This window comes from Acartia tonsa, chromosome 1, assembly GCF_053477335.1.
Source record: "Acartia tonsa isolate MP-2025a chromosome 1, ASM5347733v1, whole genome shotgun sequence".
Classification (NCBI taxonomy): domain Eukaryota; kingdom Metazoa; phylum Arthropoda; class Copepoda; order Calanoida; family Acartiidae; genus Acartia; species Acartia tonsa.
This window is the reverse complement of record NC_137260.1, coordinates 49,503,454-49,531,420: the sequence shown is the minus strand read 5'-3', so window position 1 is coordinate 49,531,420 and position 27,967 is coordinate 49,503,454. Positions and strand designations below refer to the sequence as shown.

General features: G+C 30.6%; 2 protein-coding genes across 2 annotated transcripts in view; both read right to left on the bottom strand.

Annotated features, from left to right (window-relative positions):
- Positions 1–1,990: 1,990 nt before the first annotated feature.
- Positions 1,991–16,756, bottom strand: LOC145327882 (putative cytochrome P450 6a21). The gene is made up of 13 exons (XM_080171416.1): positions 16,559–16,756; positions 14,152–14,213; positions 13,876–14,007; positions 13,399–13,507; positions 11,615–11,715; positions 11,130–11,289; positions 9,770–9,977; positions 8,687–8,836; positions 6,456–6,643; positions 6,130–6,168; positions 4,895–5,050; positions 4,527–4,600; positions 1,991–2,732 (listed from the first exon to the last, which is right to left on the bottom strand). The coding sequence occupies exons 1-13, from the start codon at positions 16,692–16,694 to the stop codon at positions 2,607–2,609; spliced, it is 1,641 nt and encodes a 546-aa protein (XP_080027542.1). The 5' UTR covers positions 16,695–16,756; the 3' UTR covers positions 1,991–2,606.
- A 3,953-nt stretch (positions 16,757–20,709) lies between these two features.
- LOC145322801 (uncharacterized) overlaps positions 20,710–27,967 on the bottom strand; it is a 47,382-nt gene continuing 40,124 nt past the window's right edge. The window contains exons 11-14 of the mRNA XM_080165081.1: positions 26,047–26,127; positions 25,454–25,555; positions 22,623–22,702; positions 20,710–20,827 (exon numbers count right to left, since the gene is read on the bottom strand). Coding sequence (XP_080021207.1) covers positions 20,804–20,827; positions 22,623–22,702; positions 25,454–25,555; positions 26,047–26,127 — 287 coding nt within the window. The 3' untranslated portion in view covers positions 20,710–20,803. The remainder of the gene's footprint in view (positions 20,828–22,622; positions 22,703–25,453; positions 25,556–26,046; positions 26,128–27,967) is intronic.

Below are 27,967 nucleotides of genomic sequence, written 5' to 3'. Positions count from 1 at the left end.
GGCATCGTATTATATCTAGTTTTCTACGAATATAAAATTTTCTCCCTGTGGTAAATGGGCCAAGACATGTTTCACACTCTCACAATAGATCTCAAACGCCTGATTTAGCAGTAGTGGGGACTTTTCTTTGGATAGATTCAAATCGAATCCAAAAACAAATAGGCTCGTTACTGCCTCGGTTATTATAAACCTTAAGTTCAATAAAAATTGGCAAAGAATTTGTTTTTTCTAAAATAACTTTTTTTATAGTGCGCTAAAATCTATCTTACCCTTCTTTCAATACAGACGTTCTAACTTTTCTGTTTGTTCCTTCAATGTTTTCCCAAATACTATTAAAAAGTTAGACACAAACTTTACTTGAGCAATATCTCGTAATTGGTTTTGTTTTCATCCTCTTCTCACCCTTTTTCTTTTACAGTGATTTTACAGACTTTCTTCTAGTTTAACAAAAACAATTTGCTTTGAAAATAATAAAATTTGCTTTATTTACGTTTGTAGAAATAGTGGTGTGTCGAAGAGAGGTGGATATATCCATTGCACTGAGGGGTCTATATCCTACATTTTACATTCTGTTTTATTCCAACAATGTCTTTCTTACAATCTAAGATCCCCTTAACTGTAATGAAACGATATTACACCACCCCCCCCTAAATCTTTCTACTTGAATAAGTAACAAGGATGACAACATCCATAAGTAGTAAAGTACTAAAAATTCATGGAAGGACAAACAGACAAAATTAATTTTAGAAGTATTTAACAATATTTTGTGCTAAAAAAGCAAAAGTAATTTAAATTTTTTCCTTATGTTATTAACGGTTAGGTTGGAGATACTTAGACGATTAGACACAATGTTGTCAGCATTTGAACAAATTAGTCAAGAGTTAGGACTTCTAATATTTTTAGTAGCGAAACTACTCTATAATTCGAAATGTCCGTCCGTCCGTCTGATAGAGACACAGTGGGGAAAACGTGATTTTCTCGGCTCCTATTAAAGATAGACAGCTGAAATTTTTAGTGAAGATTCCTAAGACAAATGTGCATCTAATCTATACATTGTTTTGTCCATCTGCTTGTTAATTGGGGTGCTAGATCGATTCCTAGAAATTACGTTTTTCTTCTTAGCTTAATGCTTCAAAAGACATTATACATTTTAAAAGGTTTCGTGATTTATTTCATTTATGTCATGTTGTCATGCTTTTTTAAAATAATAAATGCGATGTGACTCAATATTTGTTGATGTTTATGTGCCTAAATGTATGGTATGTTTAGCTTTCCTTTTATGGATATTTTCATCCTTGTTCATTTAACGAACGTGTCGAAGTTATTTACTAAGTATATTTGCGATTACTTTTATTTAATGAAATCTTCCAATTTTTAACATTTACAAAACAGCCTGCTTTATTGCATCAAGATCCATGACAGATCTATATAGGAAATAAACGTCTATAAATGAGCTCGAGTCTTCCAATGGTAAAGTGTTTAAAACTCATAGTGCTCCAATAATCCTCATTAAACTCTCATTGACCAAAGCGCTAAGACCTTTATCCTATTTGTTTATGGAATGAATTAAGTTTTTCACTTCATGTAGATATTTGAATTACATTGAAGTATTTAATCCTTATTTCATAAATAAAAAATATACGTTCATAAAAGAGTAAATCTAAGAAAACTGTATTTTAAAAGAATTCGATTGTGGCGACACTTCCTTTGTGTTAAAATATTAAAACTAAAATTTTAATCATATTAACCCTTTGGTGATGGTAATGTGAAAAAAATATAATTGAAATAATCTTTTTAAAATCATTTAAATTAATAAATATTTACTTCTTTCTTTTAGATAGTAATGGCGGGGGAGGAAAATTGATTTATTGAGAAATAGATAAATAGATATGTACTTAAAGAAAACTAGCCAATAGCGATATAGTTATATTGAGCCAACTCTAGTATAATTATAGAGTAGCAGTATCACTATAATATAAATTAACTCAGATTATAATGAAATTATATATTTCAGGAAATATTACTATATGAAAATTCAGTCAACATATTACACAACAAACAATCTCTAATGAAAAATATATCTTTCCAGTATGGCTACGAAACCGATAAATATCCCTTGGAATAGTACCGGTTATCAGCTATACTGAAAAATCATGTACATCGAATTACAGACAATTAATTGTAAATATTAAAATAAAAATCATAGAACACCAGTTTTATTAGATCGGGCCTTCGGACCTCGAGCTAACCAAACTGGTTTTCATCATATAATTTTTTTATTTCAATATCCACGGAAAGCTGTCTATGATACGCCGCGATAAATAACTATTACAGCATTATTACATAAACATTATAAAATATTATTTGGAAATGATACATAGATCTTAAATTAATGTACATATCCAATGAAGATAAACAAAATTACACCTTGTGCAAAATAAAATGGATACTGAAAGATGGATCCTACGAGTGTTAAAGAAACATTAAAATTTAGTAAAGGTACTTAATGTTTAGATAGAGCCATCTTCATTATAAAACTTTGGGTACCAGTGTAATTTAGAGACTTATGTCCATTCCCTCACTGGACGGACATGATATGTTCTTGTTTACACATTTCTTCTTTCTAATTTAGCATAAAGTCCCCCCTTGATATATCCTAGAGAACTTTCAGGATCTATAACCAGTACCTCTGCATTCGTACAGCTTGGGGCGAACCTGAAGTCTCTCAACACCTAAACACGAACAAGAATATATTTGGCGGTTTTTCATGAAAGTGCCTAGCAATCACAGAGACCCCCACAACTAATAAATACTAAAATGAATTGAAATTAGAAGAAGGTTTTAGTTTTTAGAAAAGGCATTAGTATTTTACCCTTATTTAGGTTAGGTTATTTGTGGTAATTTGTAGCCCCACAGGGTTTAAGAATACTTGGTATTATTGATCGCTATAAGATCAAACTTTTTTGCACTCCTTTCATTGCTTTGCTCTTAAGATTTTTTTGTAAGGATCATATCTTTTTTTGACACCACTAGGTGATAGGGGCACATCCAATGATAATATAATCAGCATGGAATGTGGAATTATATTTTAAAAATGTATTATGATTTAAAAAAAAATAAGAATCACAATCGACACAGCAACTTTCTTGGTTTTTAAAATTGTTGTATTTTTGTGCAAAATGTCTATCTAATGATGTTAGCAAAATTTGGCTAGGTCAAAAAAATTGGCATCAAATAAGAATTTATTTGCTGTAAAAATTGGAAAACTATGTTTATTTCTTCTAAACTAGATTAAAGAGAGCTTGTTTCAGACAAATTTTTGTTTATAGCTGTTTAAAAATGGATATACTATAACTTAGATCTTACACCAGATTTTTATGTTCTCGAATTAAGTGAACCACGCAGCGGGATGAAATAACGATTTCCCACTTCCGCGAATCCGCCCCCTCTAAATGGATAAACTAACTGACCAATAATTGAGTTAGCAAGCTAAATTGACAACAATTTTTGCCCGATCAATTAGAGCATTAATTTTGTTTATCTACTGTAAAAAGTTTTAAAAATTATAAATGTTGAAATGCAGAGCTTTTCAATAATAAATCAATCTAGATTTCAATCAATGATGAACAGAAACGATAAGAGTTTTGAAAAACTTTACTTACATAAAAATTTCAGACGTTGAAGATTTAATAAAATTCCTTGTCTATTATTTACATCTTTTAATATTTCAATAAAAACTTTACGTAATATCAAATTAATCATAAATTTTCCGTTTTTGATGCATTAAACTGATTAAAAATTTCAATTATATTATCAGAAGTTAATTAAATTGTAGTACAATGTAATTTTTCAGTCATTAAAATTAATGAATTTTTTTTTACAAAATATCATATTTGTGAATTAAACTTAATTCAGTTTCACAACAAATTCTAAAAAATATGTAACTTTAAGGAGTTATTGCGAGGTGGGGAGGGGGGGGGGGGTGGGTGTTTTATTGATAAATGAATATTCCTTAAACTATGCCACGCTTCTATGAATAAACATCAACAAGTGCTCTAACTCAAATGGTCTATCGTTCACTGAACCCCCTTTCCCCCTCCAAAACTTATTTTAAATTGAAATAATTAAGGGAGAGAGGTGGGGTAGTATCCCATGTAAAATACTAAAAGGAGGTGGGGGGTAGTATTACATAACTCAAGCTGATTTCAATTTCTGTGCTCGACTAGGCACTTTGAGAGACATACACTACTTTTTCATCTATAGAATTTGACCTTTGTCAGTCCAAAATGTAACATAATAGGTAACTTTACATAGTGTCTCAAAAATCAGCCATGTGTCGTCATAAAAATGAGGGATTATTCATTTAAATTTTAGGGGCTTTCTTTCCCACTTTTCCTCTCATCTCCCTCATTTTTATGACGTCACATGGCTGATTTTTGAGACACTTTATAAAGCTACCATAATAGATATTATGTTATCTATATATTAAAGTGACCCTTGTATTACCGACGAATATGGAACTATACCTGTGTCATGGCTACTTTAGCCTCCAGAAGTGCGAACCTCATTCCAATACAGGCCCTTGGTCCCTGACCAAATCCTACAAATAATAAAATAATATTAGCATCCTTTAATTTCTTCTAATTAGAGTGAGATATAAAGAGATTGATAGATAGATAAAAAAAAGAGAGAGAGAGAGAGAGTGAGAGAGAGAGAGAAAAGAAAGAGATGGAACAATAAAATGTTAATAAATCTTCCCCCCAATACTACTTGGTGAAAAAGAGGACGAATGAACTATTCCATCAATTATTTTAATAAATAAGAAACAAATTTTCTTTTCTATAATTGTGAGAAGATTAATTTATTATCATTCTTCCATTCCATTCCATTTTACCTAGAAACGTGAAGGGACTTCTGGACTGTCTTGCCTCCTTGGAGAAGTTGTCAGGATTAAATTCATATGGATTGGGGTAAATATTCTCGTCCAGGTGGATTCCAATACAGTTTATGGATATTAGATCATTCTTTCTGATAGTGTAAGGTATTCCTGATTTTGTAGTTGCATAATTTAAATTATTTTCTTAAATTAAAAAAGAAACCTATTGAATTGTCTATTTATATGAAAATATTCAGAATTCGGGACTATGCACCGAGAGCAATTTAGTAACTTTCATCATTAATTTCAAGTTAGTGATGTATATTGCATAACTCTGAACATGGGATTAAGTTAATGTACTTTGACTTTTATTGTATTTTGTGCGAATTCACTTGTGACACCTTGAACTTAACAAAACATTTGATGATAATTTCGACTGAACTTGATTAACAATGTATTTTTTTTTCTCATAGAAATGATATAGAAGGGGCCTTTTTTATCTACGTTTAACTGTATCCTTGTATATAGACCAAAAAGCCTTACTTAATAAAAAAGGTGCCAGGAAAAAAAAACACTTATATTGACTCATGCATAGCCCCCCACCTGTTTTAAGATATGTTTTACTGCATGTTCAGTAAGAGATATAAGTTTTCCGGAATTTTAATGTAGGGAGTAGATTTGAAATCTGCATCAAATTTTAAGGATTTTTTATAAAATTCGTTTTTTGTAAAATTCTTTATCTAAAAGCGGAAATACATTTTAAGTTAATTAATTTTGACCAATAGGATAGGTGGATTTTAAACTACCTGCGCTCTAATTGGTTGAATGATATACGACATCCAATCAGAGCGCAGATTTTTTAAATCCACCAATCACGGATGCCAAAATTAATTAACTTAATTTGTATATCCGCTTTTAGATAAAGAATTATACAAAAAACGAATTTTATAAAAAATCCTTAAAATTTGATGCAGATTTCAAATCTACTCCCTACATTACAATTCCGGAAAACTTATATCTCTTAATGTTCAGTTCAACTTACTCGAACGTAAATTTTCTGAATTTTTTTTAAAAAGGAATATTTATGTATTTTTTTTTAAACTTAGCTTTAAATATTTGTTAGTTTATTAATCAAATACTTCCCAAGTGGCTGGATTTATTTATGCACTTAAGTGGTAAAAATTAAGCTCAAGTGTTTATTTTCTTATGATGAAGTGCAATGAAAATAATTTAATGAGCAAGTTTTTTTCCTGGTATAGTACAATCACTTACACAAGACCTCATTATATCACCTAAAAATATACATCTAATGTTAGATTAAACTATCATTTCATTGTAAAATCAATTAATAAGAGTAAATAGTTCACTCTTAATAAATTTGTATTTATCATTTTGGCAATAAAAATTGGTAATTGGGCGATAGTTAATTGAAAGACAGATTGATAGGAAGCGCTTTTTGGTAGGTAATTCATATAGTTGATGTAGAATATAGATTAGGTCATAAATAACGTAGAATTAAAAATACATTGTCATTCCTGTCATGAATGTTATCGTCCTTGTTTTAGAATAAAATTCTAACCTAAGACTGTATGCAGCCGAAGTGTTTCAAACAAGCAACTCTCAAGATATGGAAGGCTCTGAATAGTTTGATAATCTGGGAATTTTCCGCCGCCATTGTGCCAGGCCAGGTCTATTTCTTCCTGAAGTTTTGTTTGGATGTCTGGATTCTTTGCCAGCTCATACGCCAGGAAGGACAGAGTTATACCTAAACTTTTATAGTTTCACTTTCATATTAAGTCTTTTTAAGAATTTTGAGACAGGACAAAGACAATTAATTAATCTTGTCATAAATATTATATTATAAATAGAATAAATATTTTATTTGGTGGGGAAAAAAATTAAAGTAACAATCATTGTCTCTCCCCTCCTCCGTGATTCTATTGGAATATTTCAATAAAAGATTAAAAACTTTGAAGATTGAAAAGTTTCATAAGAATAGTTGCGGGTTACTTAATCTTCAGATTTAAGATTTAAGGAAAAAGAATAGTTAATTTTTATGATATTGGATATGTCGAAAAACATTACATTTTGTCCAAAATATCTCACATTTAAGGAAAGAAAAATATGTTCAACCTTTTAATTTAGAGAAAAATATATCAAAATAAGTTTCAGGTATGGAGTGAAATTAAACTAAGATGACAAAATCCATAAGTAGCAAAGTACAAAATAATCCTGGATAAACAAATGGATAAAGTGAGCTAGAGCAAATGTTGAGTTGTCTTACAAAAGGAAATGAAAGAGAGAGAATATGTGATTATTATAAAGTACAAAAAGAGGGGTAGGTTTCTGGTAGAATCCGTAAAGGTGTGTGTTTTAATGCTTAAAAATAGTAGTAGAACGATAATATTCACTAAATATGTGTATTTCTTATTAAAAAGAACTATAGAAAATTTTTTTTAAGTTCACATACATTTTTATCGTTCTACTACTGTTTTTAACTTATAACACATAACCTTTATGGATTTTACCAGAAACCTACCCCTCTCTTTAAAACTAAATATATTTCTCTTTTGTAGCATGACTGACAAAGGACGTAACATGTTCACTGAATGATCTTTGGTCCGGAGTATCTTCAGTCTATCAGCTGAAAATATCACATCTATAATACAAAGTAGCTTGATGTCTTTCTGCCCGTCCGTCTGTCCCTTAAGATCTCAATAACCACTGAACCGATCGAATTCTACTCTTCAGGAAATATACCTACTGGTCCTGTGGTGGTTTTAAGTTATTTTCTTGGGGCGTGAGACACCCCCAAACCCCCTCCCAAAAAAAGAAAAAAAATTCCCCCTCAAATTTTTTTTGATGCTGCAGATGATGAAGATGAAGATGCACCACATGTACTACATTTTTAAAATTACCTCTTGGGCAAAAAAGCTCCTAGAGGATAGGCGAGAAGCCGCTAGTTTATCTAATAGTGTTATGGAAGCACTGACGGACGAACACACAACTTGAACTATTTTAGAGTAACTTCGCTACTAAAGGATAATTCACAATAAGCCACAAATAAAATAATGGCTTTATAGAAATAATAACTTTTTTGAAGTAAATCATATTAACGGAGTACTATTAAGGAAAAAAAACTTAAAAAAAAAATAAGATTAACTTAATTCAATAAAGTAGAGAAAATACTATACTTTTAGAGGAAAAAATTTAAAATTAGCCTTGATCACAGAAAAACTTGGGTAAAAACCTAAATTGGGGGTTTATTTAACTTTTTGTTAGGGGAGTATATTCTATTAAAGTAGCTTAAACAAAGTACGTTCATCAAGATTCTGCATTTTAAAAACAAGCCTCAACTTAAAAATCTGCCATCAAAGTTTAGTTAAAACAACAGTATATCGACATCAGCTTTTAGAATTTAAAAGATGTTTGTTGGCCATTAAAAATTTTAATTCTATTAATTAGCAGCTCGCTAAAAACTGGAAAAATATACCAAAATCTGTACACAATTTTAATCAATGCCATGTGGCCGGGTTATTCTTCCACTATTATCCAATTGGCTGATTTAGAGAATGTGTCTCTAGATTATCTCTATTTATGAATAGTTATTTTTCGCTCGTATCATAAACTGCTTTCCGCGGATATAAAATGTACAATTATTAGATTAAAACAAGTTTTTTTAGCCCCGAGATGCAGTAGAAAAATGGAAATAATACGATGTTAGACATATTTTTTTCGTATGGATGAGAACCGGTTCTAATCCAACGGATATTAATAAGTTTGGAATGAATACGAGAACTATATATTCCTGTAGTGTCATATCCAGCCACGAGAAGAATAAGTGCTGTTGCCACAATGATATCTTCATTCAAGCATTTAGTTTTCCTCGTGTGTTCAAACTTCATGTTTTTCTCGTATTGGGTTTCTTCATCTTTTGGAAGTTTAAGCTTGTTTAATCTATAATACAAAGTAGAACGATGTCTGTCTGTCCGTCTGTCTGTCTGTCTGTCCCTTAAGATCTCGGTAACCACTGAACCGATCGGATTCTACTCTTCAGGGTATATACCTATTGGTCCTGTGGTGGTTTTAAGCTATTTTCTTGGGGGGTGGGACACCACCAACCCCCCAAAAACAAAAAAATCCCCCCCCATTTTTTTTTTTTTTTTTGCTTAAGATTTCCTTGGTCCTTTAATGAATTTCGCCTTAATTTTTTTTATTACCTCTTGGGGCAAAGCCCCTAGAGGCTAGGGGCGAAGCCGCTAGTTTTTAATAAACTGACACTAAGGATGATAAATTCCTTATTAGCAAAACTCAAAAAAGAACACAGAGCAGTAAGAGACAAAATAAAATCATATCACAAAACCTTTACATTTCAATACATTTATGTTATTTGTTGCATGACCGAAAGACTGACAGACCAAGTAATTTGTAAAATGGATGCTCTTTGGTGAGGGATATCTTCACAAAAAAACACATTTCCCCTAGCGTTACGAGTGAACAGACATTAAGATAAAGTGACCATAGAGTAGCTTCGGTACTAAAAATAGTATTTCTTATTTAAATTTATCCTATTTTTTTTGTTATTTTGTATATCACATATCCTATCATATAAAGCAGTAAGTTTTTTTGTTTAAATCTTAAAATCTCAATACCCACTGAACAAATTTGGTTCTATATTTAAGGTAAGCTTCACATACGACCTGTGATAGTTTTAAGCTATTTTAATTTCAGATTTAAGTTTTGAGATGGTTTAAAGCTCTATTGAAAGCCCATCCTTACCCCTTCTAATACGGAGCCCCTAGCTGTTAGTCTATAATACAAAGTAGAACGATGTCTGCCCGTCTGCAGCTTAAGATACCTTTTTAAACAAGGCTTTTGATTTAAAAAGCAAACTTCCCTTGTGATGTTTCAATTTTACCCACGCCTGTCTGTTTATCTGCTTCTTTGATACAATCAAGCATCAGATCAATGAGATCATTTTCTCTATGGTTTGTTTTCCTTCTATGCTCTATTGTTTGCAGGATTATGTCCTTGAAAAATTTGGTTTCTTTGGGTTTCATTGCGTTGATGTTCAGCATTTTGTGAAGTTTCTGTACGCCTGTTTATGGATATACATATTCTTGCTTGGATTATCTAAAAAATTGAGATTTTTTGAGAGTATGATTTCTGTAACAGTTAGGAAGAGTAGCAACTCTATAATCATCACTAAAAAGTCCGCATGTAAGATTTAAAATATGATGTATTTTTGACAACAAATTAAAAAAAAATAGAGCCTATCTTAAATTGGAGTTCATATTTAGACTTCTTTCATTTACAATTCATCTATACTCAAATTATGTTAATATTCGTTTGTCTTTATGGTAGTTATCATCCTTGTTGCAATGACTATGATTAAAGTATTATGTTATTTTGATATCAGTAAAACTGTCCCTGCAACTATCTGCAGATTTAATTTAAATGCAGGGAGGAAAAGGACATTAGGCTGTTAGTAACACAGTGATACCCTAGGTTTTATAACCAAATTATCTTATTTATTGGGTAGTTTTATTTAATGATCCAAATTAGTACTAAACCTATCAATCACAGGGGTATTTTTGTTTAATATAATTTGCATAACAATTTGTCGTCTATTGTCTTATCTCTTAAGATTCCTGTATAAATGTTAGTAGAATCAAGCAGACAGAAAGTCATAATTTAACAATTTTGCATTAAGTTTGTACATATTGAATTTAGAATACATTTTAAAACTTAATTTACTTTTTATGTTCTTATGTTAAATAATATTAATTTTGAACACAAAATAACCATTTTTTATTTATATATTTTTATCAGTTGCGCCCCTTGATGCTCCTAGGGGCACTTAAAGGAAGAGAGGGGGTGAGAGGGAAAGACCCCTCACTTTGAAAAAGTAACAGTATTTTTTATTAGGGGGGGGGGAGAACATATCGGTTTAACAGTTAACGAGATCCTTTTCAACAGACAAACCGGCAGTTTAGACAGTCAGATCATCTAAACTACTTCTCTAAAACATTACTTGATATAGTTTTTTTTTCTATACATTGACAATCAATTTTTGAATTTCATTTCATTACTAAGCTTAGTTAAAACGGTAGCAAATTGGCATACAATTTTTTCACATTTAAAGTTTGGACTAAATCTGTGAGACAAGCAGATATCCTAATATTATACATTACTATTAAATGTCTGTCTGTCCATACAGCCAGTAATAAATAATTGAAGAATATTGTTCCTGGAATAAGCCTTGAGAAAAGCATGAGCATAAATGATGCAGATTGGCTGAATATTTGTGATGCATTCTTTACAAAACTTGAATCTTTCTCCTTGAAACTGTTGGGATTTACTCCAAATGCACACGAGGCCAGGGAATCCAGGCTAAACTTTCCAAAATGTTCCTGAAATATAAATTTAATCAGCGGGTTGCAAGATAGGTATATTAATCTTTTAGCTTAGGGTAGGTTAACCTAAGTTGTACAATTTTGAGGACTTTCTTAGCTACTATTATAGTTAGATGACTAAAATGATTAACATATATTATTTAGCCAAAGAGCAACGATTATATTATCTTTATTTTGATTGTTTGTCTGTTGGTAATGACTTTAAAGACATTGGATTGCTCTGCTTCCATTAAAGATAAGTGGCGGATTTTTGTTTCTGTTTAGCATCTAATAAATTATTTGGTCTGACTGTCCTGCTATAAAGCTGTAGAATTAAATTTACCTTGAGTTCAAAGTCTTGATCTGAAGCAGCCACTTTGTGAAGTTCATCATTTAGTTGTGTTGAAACTTCTGTTATAAATCTGTACATTCCCTTCATTTTACCTTGAATAAATAGAAGGGGATATAAATACACAAGCAGCTGCGCTCCTTTCATTTAGGAATTCTGTAATTCAACGGATAAGAACACCATAGAAAAAGCCCTAAACATTTCTAAATCATAAATCTCAAAACAAAATAGCATAAAAAAACACTCCAAGACCTATTTGGAGCTTTATTATATAATCTAAAATGGAGAATTTAATCGATTATAAACTACAGATAAAAAACCTTACTACTTTATATTATAGAATAAATAAAACAATTACAAGTCCAAAATAAGTAAATTAAAATAAAAAGGAATTATTTTTTGATTTTATTTATAGATTTATCCATAAAACTAAATTCTTATCATATTATTAAGTTTGTAACTTAGAATTTTTGTCGCCATAACCAAATAAAAAAAAAATATAATAAATAAAATAAAATTGAATAAAATAACATAGGTTAATCGATACGGTCCACGCCAACGTAAACAAAGTAACAATTTCATATAATGTTATTGAAAGTTTTTTACCACTTTGTTTAATACAAGATCCTTTGCTACAGACAAAAAAATATTATTACTTTGTATATCGATAATATGTATATTTCTCTATGCTTATCCTTTTATTATTCACTGGCGGCCGCGCCCATTTTAGTGAGGAAGGAGGCAGAAAAATAGCCTAAACCAACTAGGGGCTTAAACTAACAATGAAATAGCATAAAACCATCCCAGGACCTATGTGAAGCTTCCCCTAAGAGGAAAATTCAATAAGTTCTGTATTTTATGAAATCTTAAGCTTTAGACAATAAACCTTACTACTTTATGTATTAGGATAACTTGATGCCTTGAATATATGTATGTAGCGACAGAATAATAGTGAAATATTCTTAGGAAAACGGAATTGTATTCGTTTGCCTAACTGTAAATAAATAAAAAGATAAAAATAGCATTAAAGGAAAGATCAATTAGTCTTTATTGTCAAAGGACTGAAAAGGATAAAAGAACTGTAATTACTTTGTAATTTATCTCTTTATTAAATACTAGAGGATAAGCCTTTAGCCTCTAATGGCACAAATTTTTAGGTAAAGATGTGCATGGTTCAAAGCACCTTAAAGCCTAGACAAAGTTTTTTTTACTATTTTATATCATTGAATAGCCGCTGCACCCTTAGCCTCTAATTACAATCATTAAAAAGAAGAGGAAGAAAATTAATAAATCTAGAATTTATATTACTTTATATATCGTACTAGCGGCTACGCCCCTAGAGACCTCTAGGGGCACTTGAGTAGGGGGGAGTCGATTTTGATAACCCAATTTCTTATTTTAGATTTTAAAAGAAAAATTTTAAAAAAATATTTTGGGAGGTGGAAATTTTTTTTTTTTTTTTTTTGGTGGGGGTATTTTTCATTCTTGGGTGGGTTGGGGGTGTCCCACCCCCCAAAAAATAGTTATAAACCTTCCCGGGACCTATGAGAAGCTACCCTGTTAAGGAGAACCTGATCGGTTCAGCGGTTAGCGAGATCCTTCGGTACACACAGACACACAAACATCCTGTTACTTTAGTATAAGGATACTAACGGCTGCGCCCCAAGCATTTAGTTTTAATGATAATGATAAATGATATTTCAAACCAGATTCCTTTTTTTCATTTTAATTGAAAGAATATAAAAAACAAGCAGGTAGTGCTTATAAATCTACTCTACCTGAAGTAAAAATAGGTGAAAATGTAGATCTAACATCCTTCCATTCTTCACCGCACATCATAGCCAGCTGTTTCGCCCAACATTGGTCCAAATCTCCACCGTCAAACAACTAAAAGATATGAACTATGGGGTTCCGTAATTAGATTTTAACAAGGACAATAATGTCCGTCCATGGCAGCCTCAAAGCTGACAATTTTTAAATTCTTATAATACAGTAACAGTATCTGTGTGTGTCTGTGTATCTATGTGTACTGAAGGATCTTGCTAACCGCTGTGCCGTTATGATTCTCCTTTACAATGTAGCTTCTAATAGGAAGGTTAATAACTATTTTGGGGGAGGGTATCACCACCCTCCTAAGAGAAATCGCCCCTAGAATCTTTTCAAAAACTAAATCAAAATGGAAGGTCGATATAAACCTCCCATCACCTCAAGTGCCCCAAGAGCCCTCTAGATTTAGATATAAAAAAATTTCGTACCTTCATAATCTTATTGTCAAATCTGTCAACAAAATGTTTAAAATTTTTAACAAGAATTTCTGAGACGAGATGAGGATTCTTGATGTGCAGGACTGGCTTTCCAAACATGTAGGTTCCGTAGATATCGACATCCTTAAAGACAGTTAATTATATATATTCATTTCGAGATTTATGATTTTAAATCTTCCTGATCTTAGCAAAGCATTTGATACTATTTAATTTAGGAAATATTTTGTAAAGATAACTTTAATGATTTGTATGCAAAAAGTAACTTGCCTTAAATTGTTTATATTCGTCGAGAGTCCAATAGTTGTGATGAGTGGATCTGGTTAACAAACCTTAATAACAGAAATTTAAATAATTCATGAAAAGAACACAAGAAGATCTGTCATAATAATGTACAACTTATAAGCGCTATAAAAGATACTAGCGGTTACGACACTAGCATCTGTTGTATTCGAAAGGGAGGGATTAGCATAAAATAACTTAAAACCATCCCAAAAATAAAATATCTAAAGAAAAATAGCCTAAAACCATAACGGGACTAGTGTGAAGCTTTCCTAGAAGGGAGAACTTAATCGGTTCAGTAGTTATCGAAATCTTAGGCTACAGAGAAAAACCCTTATAATTATCTATGTAATAGAAGATATATAATTTCTACGATTGTGATGTCATTGCAAATGCAGAATTAAGTAAAATCTTTTCCAGTTTGGGTTGGAAACCGATTAATGTCCGTTGGATTATAACCTGTTTTCCTCCATACTTAAAACTAATGTGTAGCATCGTATTATAGACAATTTTCTACGAATATTGATATTGAAATAATAATCATATAATTAATAACAGTTTTGTTACCCCTGGCCTTCGGGACCTCGAAGCTAACAAAACTGGTTTTAATATTAAACTTTTTCATTTTAATATCCATAGAAAGCTGTATATGATACGATTCAATAAATAACTACTAAATGTATTTTTTAACTTTCCGATAGGAAAGGTAAGCGTTCGGCATAGTTATAGAATAACAATTTCAGAAAAATTTCAGAATTATTAAATTTTTTGAATTCTTTATTTAAAACTGTTTGTAGTCAAATCTAAATAATATTTCAGTTCAATCTAGTTTCAAAAAGGAATTTTTAATAGTTTAAGTTCAATGGACCTTTTTAGGAAGCAAAGCTAATATACTAAGTTGAATTGTTTGTCTGTCAAATTTACTATACAAATTTAAAGTAATTTCAGTTTGTTTTCTGTATTTGTGATTAATAACTTTTAAACATACAGTCTGATAACTAAATCAAAAAATAACTTTTTATTTTTATTTGTTTCATGCCTCTAATTTTATTTTTGAAAAGATTTAAAACTTTGAAAATTACTTAAACTTATTTCCAGACCACCCAAACACCTCTACTCTAATTTCTTATTAGGAAAAAACTTATTGGAGCATTATCCTTGCGGGATCCTGGCGCAATATGAGGAAAACCTTCAAAAGTTTGTATAATCAAATCTAATTGTGTTAATTTTCAAGCTGAGCTTTGGATTTAAATAAACGTGTTAAACTGTTTTTAACCTATTTTTAAAACATATAAAATTTGAATTAAGTCCCCAATAAACTTTTTTGGGGGGATTTTAAAATTAATTTTTACTGTTGCTGTGGTCCATTTTGATCAGAGCAAAAGGTCTTTTTATATTTGGTTAAAATTCATAGCTTTTAGAGTGTTTTGCTTCATAAATATTCTATTCTGGTATAAAGTAAAATTAGGCCTTTTGATTTCATCTAAATTGATTCATTAAAAAGTTAATTCTTTACAATATATCAATGAATTAACATTATCATGTTTGTTTTCTATCACTTATTTAAAACACATAAAAATTGGCTGTAAAGGGTTAAATAATGTAAGATGACAACATATGTTTATGCAATACAACAAATTTATTTTTATATGTTAGATTTTTAAATGAAATTAATTGTTTTAGAGAAAAAAAATATTTCCATTGAAAAGAGTAATGTTTTTTTTATTGTATCTATAAAAGTGAATTATATAAATTGTTCTAAAAGCCACAATATTACCCCGAGTATAAAAGACCTTTTGCTCTAGTCAAAATGACCAGAGCAACATTAAAAATTAATTTTTAAATCCCCCCCAAAAAGTTTATTGGAGATTTAATTCAAATTTGGGCTCTGCAGTCTGATTCTATAGGTGTCCTAGTATATTTTTGACCCCTCATTCAAAAATAGGTTAAAAACAGTTTAAACAAAAGAATTCCTTAAATTTCAATTATTAAAGTCTTAGAAATTCTTTATTATTTTTAAGAGGCTTTGTTATCATTTTTCATATATTCAATAAATTCTGAAAATTATCTAAATGGTCTTTATTAAAAGTGATAAAGTAAATATATTGTTTTGGTTAAAATTTTTCCAATACTGTACATATTTTGAAAAATAAATTGATGTGTAAAATAAAAGAATAAAAATAAAATAGATCAAAATGAACTAAAAAAATTTATTTAAAAAGTAGATTAGAAATAGTTAAAAAATATTCTTGAAACATACAGCCATTACTTTAAACTTTTATTCTTTATAATTTGTCAAGTGGCCGAGAAAATCACGTTTGACATAGCTGACGAACAGACAAACGGAGATTTGTAATTAAAGAGTTTGATTCCCTCTTTTTTTATCATCTTTTACCTGGATTAGAACCGTAGGGAAATCGTCCACTGATACAAGGAACCCCAAGTGCCTCCCATTTACCAAAGTTCTTGGTTATAAACCAATACAGCAGCAGGAACAATGTTAATATTGTTAACAATATTTCAAATATCATTTTAGATTTGAAATTTTATAAATTTTCTGAAAGAAAAATCTTTTTAATTGGTAGCATCAGGGAAAAGGGAGTGTGATTCTGACAAACAATTCTACTGGAAAATTTCCCCCCAAACCCCCTTCCCCTTTTCCTCCCCCTCTTCAATTACATAAAAAAAAGCAAAATATACTTCTACCTTACTCTTAAAGGTTTCGTGATTTTTTGTAGAATTGATTGTTAGAATAGCTAGCCCTGGGTAGCATATCTGCTTTATATTTTACCTATATTTGCATCAAAAGGGAATTGTAAAACAGATATTAGTGCTAAATATTTTTTTAAAGCGAAGCATTTCTATTATTAGGTTAGGTCCGTATTTCCGTGACGGATAGCTTTTTTCGTAAATTTAATCTTGTTAGAATTGTCCTATCGATTTCAAACTTTGCATGGTGATTCCTGTAGTATAGTAAGGTACTATATAGAAAGTGTATAATCGTTACCAGAATGTCCGTACGTCCATTCTAAACATGTTGATTTTTAACTTTTTAACAACAAATTTTTATGAGATATTATAATCGGATTGATCTGATTTTTGGATTACTGATTCCTATTACAACAAGGTACAATATTATAAGCGAAGCATCTCTGTAAATAAGTCCTTAAAATGTAAGTATGTCCTTAAACAGTATTCTTTAATTAAGAAATTTTGCAACAAATTTACGTATAATTTTGTCAAACTTTTATAATTATATTTAGCATATTCAGTTCTTACACTCTACAAGAGTTAATGTTCGTCTGTTCTATCGTTTCAGAGCTTCGCTTTTATGGATGTTGTCCTCCTTGTTTCTTTAATATACAAAGGTTAATTTAGTCAAGTCTTAATAGAAATACTCTAAGGATTAATTATGACATACTATCTAAGATCTTTTAGTAATAATTAACACAAAAAAGTTCTCTAATTGTACTTACAAAATGAAAAAAAGGAGAAATGATGATACTTAGAATTTTCCTATTAGATTTACCTTCAGTATTACTGGGTGTTTATATATTTCCTAGGAAAAAAAGAAAGAAAGGTGATGACATGAAACATCCATAAAAGCGAAGCTCAACGTTGGAATTGATTAAATGTAGGATGATTAATAAAGATAAACATAAATTTTGAGACATAAACAAAAAACTCAAGCTACCAGGCATTTAACAAGAACAACATCCTTAGAAAATAAGTTAATATGACAATGATTACATATATACAAAATATGTTACAATAGACGAACAGAATTTCTGGTATCAATTAAAAAGTAGCTATATTTACCAGATTATAACTAATTGTTATAAGGATTATATACCGACTAAAAATGTAGAAAAGCTTCCCCATAAAAAAGAAAAATATTATTCTATGAATTATTAGATTGTAATAAATACTAATAAGAGCTTTATTTTATCATAAAGGCCAGTCTTCACATGCATAAGCCTACAAAATTAGGGGGTAAAGAAATAAGTAGATGAGTTTAAAACTACTTATCTTTTAAAAACTACATACTTGGGAATAACAAATAAAAATGTGATCATTTTGACTCCGCAGCCGTGCGTAAGCCGTTTATCAGCCCTCAATAAAAACTGATTTTGAAGGAAATAGCGTTGGCAATTGAAATTTTTAGGATATCATTAGAGCAAAATATCAAAGGTTGTATGTATAGGCTTATTGAACAATAACATGTTACCATTCTTTATTTCCTGCTAAAGAGCATTCTAAGAACTATATGTAACATGATAAATGTTTTATTCATACCCTGCCAATTTTGTTATGTTATACAATAAACATGATCCGTAATACCAAAATTACAGAAAAATCTGGCTTTCATAAAAACTTTATTTTGTTTTTTAGGTGGTTTTTGTCTGTTTTTTATAACTAAAACCTACAAATGCATTAAAGTAAAACAATAGAGAGGGAAGGGGTTAAATAACTGTATGTCCCAACCAACAACGTTCCTGTGCCAACTTTTAATTGAGTCTTTGGACATCAGCCAATAGTGTCGGGAATATTAACATAGCCAAGCCGCTCTATATTTATAGATTTATTACAATAGCTATAAGCGAACCATCGTGTAGTTACATAAAGAAATAGACTTACATCATAATCCTTTAAAATACGATAAAAAAAGTTAATAACTCTACAAAATAAGATGAATACTATGAGACTAATCAGTTGGTTTTATTGTGAACAAATATATAAAGACAGGGTTTCCAAACCAAATTATTTTATAATCAAATTGAATAGAATTTTTAGTTAATGCTGTAAAAAATGATAAATAACATGCAAACAGTCTAATAAACATATAATAAAGTTTATATAACGAAAATTGGGTATAGTCCCTTTCGTAACATATGGGGCGATTTCACAGTAGCTTATCTCCTATTTCTAGCCCCTTCGGGGGGCTCTAACCCTGTGGGGTAATCACCTAACCCAACATAACCTAACCTAAAATAGCCTATAAAAGCCATTTTAAAAATACGATGAATCGCCCCTTATGGGGCGATGTTACGAAAGGGACTATTCCCCGAAAACTTTGTTTTCTTAATATGATATTTATTTCTAAACACAACAAAACAGCTGATCACAACTAACTAAACTGTTATCTTTATACCTAATACAGCAGTTTCTGATGAAATATAACTATAATTTTTATTTGATTTCTTATTTCATAATAGATTCTAAATGAATTTAGATCAATTTTGAAATTTACCAGTAAAATGATAATTTATGGTAACGTGCTTCTTTTTTATGGAAACAAAAATACACTAAAGCCAACCAGTCTTCTAGTTGGCTTAGTTACAACTGACTGGCTGAATAAAAGCAAGATAGCATATTATTTGTATGTACAGTACTAGGATAATTATGTTCATGGGAAACACAGCTTACATCTATTTAAATGAAAGATTGTTGTTATATATTTTATGTTTAAAAACCTATAAACCTTTTTTTGTTTCAAACTATTTTAAAATAAATAGTAAAGGTAAGAGCTAAATGTTAATTTGTAAATATATCACAAAATATGACATTTAAAGAGTTTTAGAAGTCCTTAACAAACAAAGTTAATCTCCTTAACATACAGAGTGTCAGATTGACGTACACAAATACCCAAATCCTAGAGTAGCTGCGCTCCTAAAATTAGCCCCAGGCATAATGAAACTTTCTTAAATGAAATGTTGATTTCTTATGAAATGTTAAAAGCGTATAATGCGACGCAACTAGCTGCTCTAAACGCATGGATTCATATATACAATATACATTTAGGAACGAGGCTACTCTACAGGTCTTGCTTTTGATGGGCAGTTCTGCATGGTATATGATAAAAGTAATTATCTGGTAATAACAAATTATACAGCAAAAGAAAGAAAACATTTAAGAAGATGCAAATTATCATTACAATATTTCTAACTTTACTACCTTTAAATTAAAGGGATTGGCAAGCTTTAAATATCTTCTCTGATTCTAAACTTTAACACTTCTCAATTCACAACACCTAAAATGACTCTTTGCTTACTAAAAATAACGGATTTCCCACCAATTTTGCATGACTATTATTAACTAAATATCTCCATTATTTTCTAAAAACACAACAAGTAGGTATAATCCCAAAAAAATTCCCAGACTTATTAACAAAAATAAAAAAGCCCTAAACCATCTCAGGACCTTTAAGAATCTTCGCTGTGAAGGAGAACTATATCGTTTCAGCGGTTAGCGAGATCCTTCGCTACAGACAAAAAAGCTTACAAATTTATATAATAGGATTAATTTATAAAAATTTTATTTTGTCAACCTAGTTTTTTTATTTATTTATTTTGTTCAAGGTTGATTTATATAAAAGTCAGAAATATGAAGGAAAAAGCCTAAAAACTAAAAACCTAGACAAAGCCCATAAACTTTAAATATCGCGAGTTCTACTAAGTTAAAGACAAACACAAACATCCTACTGCTTTGTTTGATATGATTATAACAAATGTACACAATTTCCTAACTTTTTGGTAAAACATTTAATTAATACTATTAGATATTTAATTTATTTAAAATAAATTCTTACAATACACACAATTAAAATTTTATCCAAATAATTTGGTTGGATTTTTCCACATCAAATATCTGATTCTTTTGCTTCCTGAAACATATTTGAAATAAAATTTGATCATAGTTGAAAGATACAAAACTGGAGTTAATCTAGATTTTTTTTTCATTTCACTATTCTATAGAATACGATTCTTTAAATACCTATTCGGAAATTAAAACTCCAAATCCAATAAGGTATTATTGATTTCTCTCCCCTCATTGACAATTTCTTCGTTTCAATCTTTCCCTAATTTTATGCAAGAAATTTTTCGGAGTTAAGATGTTTAGGGAAAGGCTACTTTTAGTGGTGGCACCCCTAAGCTAACGGTAGAATTTAATTTATTTTCAAAACAAATTAGGGGGGGGGGGGTTGTCTGCAGTTTATAGTGCTAGACAGGCACCTGTTTCTAGATTGCTTACGAGATGTCTACAATAATGCCCCCCCCCCCCTCCCCATCTTCATTAAGTTTGTGTCGCAGATCTCACAGCAAACACTCAATACAAAGTAATTATGAAAGTAAATTTGCTAAAATAACAAGGAAGATACATGATTTAAAGTAGCTTTTTAATAAACTACATAGCCTACACTTTGTTTTCCTTAAGCCAATAAAGTAAGGAATGCTTTACAAAAAAACTGTAAACATCATATGGTCTATTTCCAGTACTTTTTACAGGTAAGGCTAAATTTTAAAAAGTTTTACTAGTCCAAAATACAAAGTACTTGAAATAAAAGAGAGAGACCCTATGTTATGTTGAGTTATTTGTAAAGCATGCCAAGACGCTTCTACACTCATTCAGCTCAACCTAGCCCATCTGAGGTCAAATCTTGAGGAAGGAAAATCTTTGTTTTCTTTATATGATGCACTCTTATTTCAGTATTAAAGTCTTCCCTTGTATCTGTATTGTGAGTGTACGTTAAAACAAGTGTTACCAAAAGTTCAATAAAATAATTCATACATGTGTATCATACAGTAGCTTTGCTATTTAATAACAAATGTACTGGAAATCAGTAACAGATAAGAGAGAGCATTTTTAATTTTCTTCTATTCAATGAAAATTATGAAACATTTGTACAAGCAAAACGTGAATTAAAGGGTAACTCATAAAATTGTTGTGTATTAGGACAGATTTATAGTTTCGTATCGCATCGTATATAGACAGTTTTCGCGGATAGTAAAATAAAGACCAACAAAGCTGGGATTAATTTTATAATTTTTTATGTCAAAAATACGACAGTATACATACTTTTTCCGTATGGCCATTTATACTCCAGCGGAATTTAATTAGATTTAAATCCACACTAGCGATAGAATTCCTGCGTTGTTTAATGAATAACATTACATGGTCCTATGACAAACGCAGAAGTCCCAAACGTCGGAGTGGACAAACGCAGGAGTGGAAACTTAACCTAACCTAACCTATTTTAGACCATCTTAAAGGTTTTTTAAATGCCTAACCCCTGCGGGGCGCTTATTTGAACATTCATATCTCAACCTAACCTAATCTGCATAGAAATACTTAATTAATATTTTAACACTTCTGCGTTGTACACTCCGACGTTTTGGACTCCTGCGTTTGTCCAGGAACCCATTACATCTTGTTTTGTTATGAAAGTCCATCAGAACTTCAGTTAAAAATTAGAATATTTTAATCATCTTGTTGACAATACTACTTTAATAATCTCAGTTTTTGGCCTATGATAAATATAAATATGATTTACGTCGTTAAAATTGTAATATTTACAATAAAACGTTTTCATAATAAAGACATTGTGATTACAGTTTTGTTTTTATATAAATGTATAAATAGTTGGTTGTCTGGTGAGTGTCCCTTGATAATATTATTACCTGAAAAGTTTGGAAAGATGGAATTGACATTCGTTCCAATTGAGAGGAGGAATAGGCAGAGTCATAACTTGATTCTACTTCTAAATACAAATAGGTTAAACCTTCATATTTAGTTTAGGCAAAGCTTCTTTTTAAGTAATCCAGTAATATTTAATCTGTATTGTAAAAATATCACCTCTGTATTTTGATTTCTTGCCTTTTTTAAACCTATAATCTCGCTATTTCGGTATCAAGCTTAATCGCCAAAAGTGACGAACTGTTCTAGATTTACAGAGAAGGAGAGGACATTACACTGTAAATCATTTATTGGCTTTAAAAATATGGTTCTCGGATGTTTTATGATAGGTTTGTGCAATAAAACAGATCCCGAACTTTTCCACTTGCATCATAATTAAGGGAGGTATTAAATTATCGTATATTGTCTTATCCCTTATTATTTCTTTTAGATGGAAACTTTTCAAACAATATGTATATGGTGCATTATTTGCCAAATGTACCACTTTTCTGCACTACCTCTCCGATTTTGTTAATACTCTATATTTTGGTCCGTAGGGTGATTCAAGGATGCTGGATGACCAAAAAAAAGTTTCAGAGTCCCTGGATGTCTAGATATCTAGCTATCTATGAAGGTAGGTAACAAAAATTTAAAAAACATCCATTTTTTCACAATTTTAAAAATTAATTTTTTCATCAATCTTACATCCAACCTATACATTTTATACACCAAAATGATCGTTTATTCATGTAAAAAGCACACATAATGCTATTTTGGCCAAAACTCTAATTTTACAGGGTGTCCAACAAAAAGTGTATTTTGGATATCTAGCGTAATACCCAAAATACCTGTCCGAAAAAAATCATTTTTTTTGGCTTAAATCCTGTGTTTTATCTGTGGGCATATGTGGTATATAACGGTTCGGAGGACCCGGGACTATAAGGTTGTCAAATTTCATTTTGGAACACCCTGTAAATGTGATTTTTGTGTCTGTAGAGCTAAAACTTGGTCCAAATTGGCTATTTTTTTCAAATTACTCTAATATGTGTCTTAGTATGTTTGGCTATAGTGTTTTCTGACCAGATAAATATTTTCCTATTTTTTGGACACCCTGTATTTTCAAAAAAGAGAAAATTTTTTTTTGTTTTTTTAAAATTTTTTTTTCTATTTTTAAGTTACTTAAAACTGTCATATAGATACAGATTTTGACTAATAACAATAATATTTGCCTATTTTACAAATTTTTACACTTTTGGGACACCCTGTGCATGTTTTTGAAAAATGATGGTTTTTGCCCATTTTTGGGAAGAAGGAGTCGTTTTAAGGCCATAGACTATTTCTTCATTTTTGTAGAACTTTTCAAGATACATCATTTGTTATTTATGCAAAAAGCGCAAAAACCCAACCGTTTTGCCGTTATTCACTGCCAAAGGCGGAATTTTTTACGTTTTTTGCCGTTCCCGAGGATTTAATGCGCATTTTAGGTAGGAAGACGTTGATTTTTCAAGATTACTCTGAAATACTTATATTTAGGAAATTTAATTTTCTAAAATTCATATTAAGTCAAATTTTTTGTGCAGCTAACCGTTTTTCGTCGAGATGGATTTCAATTGTTAAAACAAGAAAATGAAGTGTATATGATATAAATAATTGCTATAACATAAGTAATAAAAGAAACATAAACCATGTGCATTTGAAATTCCTTTTGACAAAAATCAGTTGGATATACAAAAATTTTTACTTCACATGAAATTTAGTAAAATAAAATGCCTAAATAAAAGTATTTCCATGTATCTTGAAAATTCAACGTCTTCCTACCTAAAATGCGTATTAAATCCTCGGGAACGGCAAAAAACGTAAAAAATTTTGCCTTTGGCAGTGAATAACGGCAAAACGGTTGGGTTTTTGCGCTTTTTGCATAAATAACAAATGATGTATCTTGAAAAGTTCTACAAAAATGAAGAAATAGTCTATGGCCTTAAAACGACTCCTTCCCAAAAATGGGCAAAAACCATCATTTTTCAAAAACATGCACAGGGTGTCCCAAAAGTGTAAAAATTTGTAAAATAGGCAAATATTATTGTTATTAGTCAAAATCTGTATCTATATGACAGTTTTAAGTAACTTAAAAATAGAAAAAAAAATTTTAAAAAAACAAAAAAATTTTTTCTCTTTTTTTGAAAATACAGGGTGTCCAAAAAATAGGAAAATATTTATCTGGTCAGAAAACACTATAGCCAAACATACTAAGACACATATTAGAGTAATTTGAAAAAAATAGCCAATTTGGACCAAGTTTTAGCTCTACAGACACAAAAATCACATTTACAGGGTGTTCCAAAATGAAATTTGACAACCTTATAGTCCCGGGTCCTCCGAACCGTTATATACCACATATGCCCACAGATAAAACACAGGATTTAAGCCAAAAAAAATGATTTTTTTCGGACAGGTATTTTGGGTATTACGCTAGATATCCAAAATACACTTTTTGTTGGACACCCTGTAAAATTAGAGTTTTGGCCAAAATAGCATTATGTGCGCTTTTTACATGAATAAACGATCATTTTGGTGTATAAAATGTATAGGTTGGATGTAAGATTGATGAAAAAATTAATTTTTAAAATTGTGAAAAAATGGATGTTTTTTAAATTTTTGTTACCTACCTTCATAGATAGCTAGATATCTAGACATCCAGGGACTCTGAAACTTTTTTTTGGCCATCCAGCATCCTTGAATCACCCAACGGACCAAAATATAGAGTATTAACAAAATCGGAGAGGTAGTGCAGAAAAGTGGTACATTTGGCAAATAATGCACCATATGAATATTTCACCTTCCATTATATTTTCTAACTCAAGTATAAGAGGAAGCTTCAGCCATCCCGGAGAAACTAGAACAACTATCAGCATGATGAATCCAATATAAACTCCACTGGCTGAAATAGTTATATTATATACTAATTCTTTGTCTGGGGCATAATTTTGCCCATATCAAGGAAAAATAAGTTACAATTCACAGTTAGGATATTCAGTTAAAGGTTGTGTTAACAAAGGAATAGCTATAAGTTTAAATTTAGTATAGGTATAATTGATGCACATATTCGGCAGTTTCCCTCAAAGGGCTTAGTTTAGCCTCAACCATTACTTTTTTTTCTTCTGGTGTTTATTGTTACCTTAGGCTAGGTTAGATTGGGTTAGGCCACATTAGGTACAGAGGGAGTATTCACATTGAAAAAAACTCTTATTTATAATTTATTTAAAAAATAAGGGGGGTGGGGGCAGGGATTTCTGTGCTCGCCAGGCACATTGAGGGAAAACATCACTTATTCTGTAGAAAAAGTACATATGGATACATCTTATTGAAGATATAAAAGCAAAGAATAAAGAATATGAAAGAAAGTATTGTAAGTTTATTGTAAACGATTACCTAAAGCTATCCAAGGCAGAACCCCGTAGTTGAGTGCCCAATGGTCCAAACACACCATATCTGCAACCAAGGTTTCAGGGTCTAAAGAATTGTATTAATTTTTATATAAAGACAATCAGTTCCACAAGTGGAGAAGCAACATAGATATAGAGGTAGAGATAGAGATAGATAGATAGATAGAAATAGAGAGAGAAAGAGAGAGAGAGAGAGATAGAGAGAGATAGATAGATAGATAGAGAGAGAGAGAGAGAGAGAGAGAGAGAGAGAGAGAGAGAGAGAGAGAGAGAGAGAGAGAGAGAGAAAGAGAGAGAGAGAGAGATAGAAAGACAATTAGTTCCACAAGAAGCAACACAGATAGATTGAGAGATAGATAGATATGTGGATAGATAGATAAGGAAAGAGAGAAAGAGAGACATAGAGAGAGAGAGAGAGAGAGTGAGAGAGTGAGAGAGAGAGAGGGAGAGAGATAGAGAGAGAGAGAGGGAGAGGGAGAGATAGTTATACAGATAGATAGATAGGAGAGATAGAGGAAGAGGATAGAGACAGAAAGATATAAAAAAAACAAATAAATAGTTTAATAGATATATTAATAATATGACCTAAATTATGTCCCAAGATTATAAAATTAGTTCTACTGTGGACTTTTTATCCGTGTTTCTTTGAAACTTTTTTTTTACAAAACATAAAATAGAATTAAAAGTTGTTACTATTCAAGTCAGTACATATTATACATATTTATATCATACTTTAGCCTGGTTCATTTTTTTCACTTTTTAAATTTTCAATGATCATTTCTTCTTATTAATAGCGAAGCTGCTCTATAATTTGAAATATCCTATTTGTCTGTCGGTCTGTACGTTTTGGGGGAAACGTGATTTTCTCAACTCCTTTTCAAGATAGACGCCTTAAATTGTCAGGGATTAAATAAGTTCCCATTCTTCATATTTTCACCAAGTTATGTGAATTATTTGGGATGCTAGATCGATTCCTAGACTGTTAAGTTTTCATGATTTTCTCGAGTCCTATTCATTAATTAAATAAGTTTGAATTCTGCATACATCTATAAAGTTTCATTGAGATTTGCTTATTGGTTGGGGTGCTAGATCGATTCCTAGTTTTTTAAGTGTTCAAGGTTTTTTCAAAACCTAGTCCTGATAGACGGCTTAAATGTTCAGGGATTGAATAAGTTTACATTTTACATATTTCCACAAAGTTTCGTTATGATATACTAATCGGTTTTGGTGCTAGATTGATTCCTATATTTCCACATTATAAATCATAAAAGGTTTCATGATTTATTTTATTGTAATTTTTATTTTGTATTTCACTGCTCTATAGTTCATTCCGGATTTCCTTAATTTTTGAGCTTCGCTACTTATGGATGTTGTCATCCTTGTTTGATTATTATTGGTTTCTACAATCTCTGTATGTATTTAATCTTCCCCACTAATATAATTATTTTGATAGAGATTTTAGATGCAGGGAGGAAGGGGATATTGGGCTGTTTATCACACTAGTCCCCAAAGTTTTATAATAACGTTTTCTTATCGTTAGCTTAACAACTTTGCGGACTTCCTGTATTTTCCTAGATTGGTTCATTTAGTTGAGTGTCAAAACAATTCAACCCCAATCGTAATCTACAGAAGGGGTAATTTTGTGTATCATCATTTTGGAGTTACATTTATTTATTGTCCATTGTCTATCCCTAGAAATTACCTTAAACATGACCAATAAAATTGTAAACTGAGAAGCAAAACCTAATCGATCAGATGATTAGCAAAATCTTAAGTTTAGCTGTATAGACAAACAGACAGACATGACGTTATTTGTGCTCAAATATTGAACTAACCTAATATACAATTCTGCATAATAGAAACATAAAAGTTAAATCTTAACAAAGAAATTCCAACTCTCTAAGGAA

Excerpts from the sequence above, each read along its gene's own strand:
- LOC145327882 (XM_080171416.1), bottom strand. The coding sequence starts at position 16,694 with ATGATATTTGAAATATTGTTAACAATATTAACATTGTTCCTGCTGCTG. Across the intron at positions 11,290-11,614 it reads ATCAAGACTTTGAACTCAAG|GAACATTTTGGAAAGTTTAG; the intron begins GTAAATTTAATT and ends TTTATATTTCAG. Across the intron at positions 6,644-8,686 it reads GTGGCTGGATATGACACTAC|AGGTATAACTCTGTCCTTCC; the intron begins AGGAATATATAG and ends CTATAAAAGTTT.